Source organism: Mytilus edulis, chromosome 7, assembly GCF_963676685.1.
Source record: "Mytilus edulis chromosome 7, xbMytEdul2.2, whole genome shotgun sequence".
Classification (NCBI taxonomy): Eukaryota; Metazoa; Mollusca; class Bivalvia; order Mytilida; family Mytilidae; genus Mytilus; species Mytilus edulis.
This window is the reverse complement of record NC_092350.1, coordinates 79,217,580-79,222,540: the sequence shown is the minus strand read 5'-3', so window position 1 is coordinate 79,222,540 and position 4,961 is coordinate 79,217,580. Positions and strand designations below refer to the sequence as shown.

The 4,961-nt window shown below is 30.9% G+C and overlaps 1 protein-coding gene across 1 annotated transcript; it reads left to right on the top strand.

The window, feature by feature from the left end:
* Positions 1-421: 421 nt before the first annotated feature.
* On the top strand, positions 422-4,464 carry LOC139483439 (uncharacterized). The gene is made up of 4 exons (XM_071267462.1): positions 422-448; positions 875-1,075; positions 2,571-2,685; positions 4,274-4,464. The coding sequence occupies exons 1-4, from the start codon at positions 422-424 to the stop codon at positions 4,462-4,464; spliced, it is 534 nt and encodes a 177-aa protein (XP_071123563.1).
* The last annotated feature ends 497 nt before the right edge of the window (positions 4,465-4,961 follow it).

Sequence of the window (4,961 nt, the reverse complement as noted above, 5' to 3'; positions counted from 1 at the left end):
GTGAAGTATAGAAGATTTAGTCAACACACCGATTTTGTCTTCCGAAAGCCCAAGAACAACAACTTTAGTATTTAATCGAAAACATATTAATTTGATAAAAAAAAAAAAGGATTTCGAAATTTCTATTTTGTCCCAAAAATATTTAAACTTTTGAGGCTGTCATGTCATTAAGATATCAAATGACCAACATATATATTTGTTGTTGTTAAAACATAACGAATTTGGAGTTGATGACGATGATAATCAACCAAATATGATATGTCAGATATCAGTCTTATGATTAACAATTATTATACAGTCAAGACTCTAGAATGCCATTTAAACACAAAAGATCTTTATGCTAATCTAAATTACCGTCATTTTTTAAATGTAGTGATTTGTCTTTTTGCAAGGAGAAATACACTAACGCATCAAAACAGTAATGGCTGCTGCACCAAGTCAACCGACGGTAAGTTTTTATTTTGGGTGTTTGTTTAATGACAAATAATATTGGTTATTCGTCTAACATGTCTAATCATTATTATCTGATTTATATGTTATGTTATAAATGAACACAACAGTTGTTAACCAACATTGACCAATGTACACAACACTTGAAAGAAAAACACAAGACAAAATTACTAAAATCAAACGAAGGTAATTGACAGTCTATGGAAATGTTTTCTAAATTTGTAAATCTATTATTAACAATATCAATGCAAAAAAGCATTTTATTTAAAAAAATACCTTTTTCAACTGCAATAACAGGGTGTGGGTCGATTTTATAAATCAGACCAAGACAGTTATCAGAGTTCTGTTAAAATACAAATATTGCAATACTTATTATCTAAGCATTCTGAGGTAGATAATTAATTTTATGTATTTTATTGTGAAGGTGTATGAGCCTTCCGATGCCCAATATGGTCTATTTTACTGGATACACCTGAGTGGGAAAGCATTGGATAACTGCAATACTGTCCAAAACATAGTTAAGAGTTGCTCACGGATACAACACACAGCACAAAGAGTAGAAGATCCGACTGGTCTAAAAGTTGGTGTTGGGTTTGGAAAAAAGTTTCTGAAAAAAATTACAGAGGTGGGTATTTGTGCTTAAAAGACGGTTCTTTATAATAAACTTATAATACTTAGAAACCGGACAAAACTGTACATTTTCCGTTATCATGTGGCTGCATAACTTCCTTAAATGATTGTGTTGACTATAGATATAGGAAGATGTGGTGTGAGTGCCAATGAGACAACTCTCCATACAAATAACAATTTAAAAAGTAAACCATTATAGGTTAAAGTACGGCCTTCAACACGGAGCCTTAGCTCACACCGAACAACAAGCTACTATGCATTTTTATATAAATAAGGCCGTTAGTTTTCTCGTTTGAATTGTTTTTTTGTCATTTCGGGGCCTTTTATAATTGACTATGTGGTATGACATTTGCTCATTGTTGAAGGCCTACGGTGACCTATAGTTGTTAATTTTTGTGTCATTTTGGTCTCTTGTGGAGAGTTGTCTCATTGGCAATCATACCACATGTTCTTTTTGTTTTTTTATATATATATGAGTTATAAAACTAAGTACTTGTAAATATGAATTTACTGGTTAAAATCCCTGTTAATTCAGTGACTAATTTACAGAGAGACTCTGCCAACTGTTGTATATATAGTAATTTATAGTTACAGCAAAGAAAAGTGCAATTCAGATATTTTAAGAGAAAACAAAAAGCTTGACTAATATTAGTATGTAACAAAAGCCTTTCTTCTATTGATAAATACAAATGACTCTAATAGTATCATATGATATAAAAATAAGGAGTTTTGATATGAGATTACTATCCTACAGAGTTATTATGAAGTGACAAAAAGCAATTATATGCAACCTTACCACCTTCAAACATGCACAAAACATATATATCGAAAAGTCGGCATTAAAAGTCACCGACATAAAAAAATTTAAGAAACCTCAAATGAGAAAACTAAATCCTGATTTATAACAAACAAATACGACAGGCATGCAACACTGACCACCACTTGGATAACATGTTTGTGATCGCTCAACAATCTTAATAACATGGGACAGTGGTGTAACAGCACAGCATATGAACAAAATGTAAAAATCAGTAACAATACGTTCAACCTAAAATATCAATGATAGGCACAAAAATAACTGAAATAAAAAATCAAAAGACACAAACCATCGATATAAGAGTACTCGAAAGTACTGAAAAGCTAATTCAAAGCAAAACACAACTGATGAATAAATTATGTTCTCTAAGACAAAAGAATCAATTAGTATATATCCCACAGATTGAATGAACATACGTCATTAACAGTCTGGTAAACGCATTACTTGTGCAGTTCCAAAATAAAAGTAAACAGTAATGTGCATGTTAAGCAATATATATTTAGTTATTTTTTTAAATCAGGAACAAAATTAATTTTAGTACAAACAAACAAAAGAACGATCAGAAGGCTTAATAAGCCTCAAAATGAACATTCGTTTAAAGTGTAAGATTTCGCCAAACAAAACTGAAGGAGCAAATTATTGAGTATGATTATATATTACATGTCAATTTCAGATTTTGAAAAGAAAACAAGATTTACAGGGTTTACGGGAAAACTTTATGCTACATGCGGGAAAAGTTGAGTATCAAGATTGGAAGATAGGAAAGAAGACTGTTTTACCCAGCAAAGGTAATTTTATGAAAAGAAATGAATTAATCTTTGACAAAAGACTTTGTATTGATAGCTAATAAATAAGATGTAAATGTATTAATCGCTAAGATATAAGACGTTTATGGGACAACTTTTTTGATCTTTTGGTCTTCGATGCTGTTCGACTTTGTGCTTGTTTCGGCTTTCAAACTTTTGTATCTGGGCGTCACTGGTGGATCTTGTGTGGATAAAATGCACTTCTGACGTATTAAAATTGTTGCCTTTTGTTGGCTGTTGTTCGTGTGTTTCTTTGTCAATTGTATTCTCCAATTTATTTATATTGTAGTCCTGTGGTGTTGAGTTGTCCTTTTAATGTTATATTTCACATGGCTATAAAAGGGGAGATTTGGCATGCCACAAAACCAGGTTCAACCCGCCATTTTTTTCTTTAAAAATGTCCTGTACCAAGTCAGAAATATGGCCATTGTTATATTATAGTTCGTTTCTGTATGTGTTACATTTTAACGTTGCGTCGTTTGTTTTCTCTTAATTTTGAGTGTAAATTCACATTGCGATAAGACGTGTCACGGTACTTGTCTATCCCAAATTCATGTATTTGGTTTTGTTGTTATATTTGTTTTTCTCGTGGGATTTTGTCTGATGCTTGGTTTTTGTTACATTGCATTGTTGTGTCGTTGTTCTCCTCTTATATTTAATGCGTTTCCCTCAGTTTTAGTTTGTTACCCCGATTTTGTTTTTTGTCCATGGATTTATGAGTTTGAACAGCGGTATACTACTGTTGCCTTTATTTATGGATTAATCGCTACGATATAAGACGTAAATCAATTTTTTTAATCGCTAAGATATAAGATTTAAATGTATTTGTTGTAAAAACATAAGTTGTAGATGTATTTATCGCGGCGACAAAAGACGTAAGTGTAGTATTCTCTGACATCAGACGTAATCGATATGACATTAGATATAGGACATAGAAGTTCTTTAAATAGCAGTATACACAAGACATTCATAAAACTGAAAAAAAGAGTTTATATCATTCATACATATCACTTAATAGTCCAATTTTGAAATTATGTTTTAACAGTATCATACTAGTTTTGTAATTTAAACAGTGACACAACTATGGTATAAAACAAATATTAGAAGTATAAAAAAATAATAAAAGTTTTTTTTGTGTTTTCAAAGTGCTAAATCTTTTAATTGCATTACTACATTTTGGGAAAAAATGATACTGTCGAAGCTTCTTTACCAGATATATTTCCGTATACTATAGAAGTTCATATATATTTGTATATTTTATTCGTATTGTTTCCCTAATTTTCTTTCATGATTTTCAGATTGTGCTTTTTGTCTATTTGGCAGGATCTGAAACCTAAAAAAAGTAAAATAAAAAAAATACTGAACTTCGAGGAAAATTCAATCGGAAAGTCCCTAATCACATTGCATATAGAAAATGGTGGTATAAACCTGGTTTTATAGCGCTAAACCTCTCGCTTTTACGACAGTAACATTACATTTTTGTGCTGATGTTTTTTGTAGATTTAAATATAGTTTAACAGCATTATATGTCTCTCATTCAATTTAACACTATGTTCTTTATCCTAATTAGGTGGCGACATATTTGTCCATGCAAAAGGAAACAATGTCGGCACTCTATACGAGTTTCAACACGTGTTCTTCAATACCCTTCCACATAAAAGTGTTGATCCCGAAAAATCAAGCATAACACGAGGATTTAAATTTCAGCATCATCGAGATATTTCTGGTTATATGGACGGTGAGTACAAACTCTATAAATAAAATAAATAAATATATAATTTTTCTTTTAAAAGGATAATCCAATTAGTTAAAACTAATCTTTCTGAAAGTCCTCAGTTTAGTTTGTCAGATATGAGATCATGATATGATAAGTAATTATAAGTAAGCCAGTCTTATTATAGCATGAACATTGCTGGTAGGGTTGCATTCACTAAGGTGAACAATATTCAATCTTAAATATTGTGTTCCTTTAAACACTAAATTTCTGTTTTCATACTCCTTTTGTTTTCTTTTTTGATTGTCATGATACATGTTATACGTTTAAAAAGAAAGTAAAATCCAGAAAAGTGTTTAGAACGCACAGAATCATGGAAATTTTGTATCATTATCTTTTCAAACATTTTGGCATGTCTATTTTTCTACCATACGTTTTCTGATTCCTTAGGAATTGCAAATCCTTCTACAATAGACGATCAACGAAATGCGGCTGTTTTGAGTAAAACTGGTGGAAGCTTTGTTGTAAGTACTGATTTATTCCT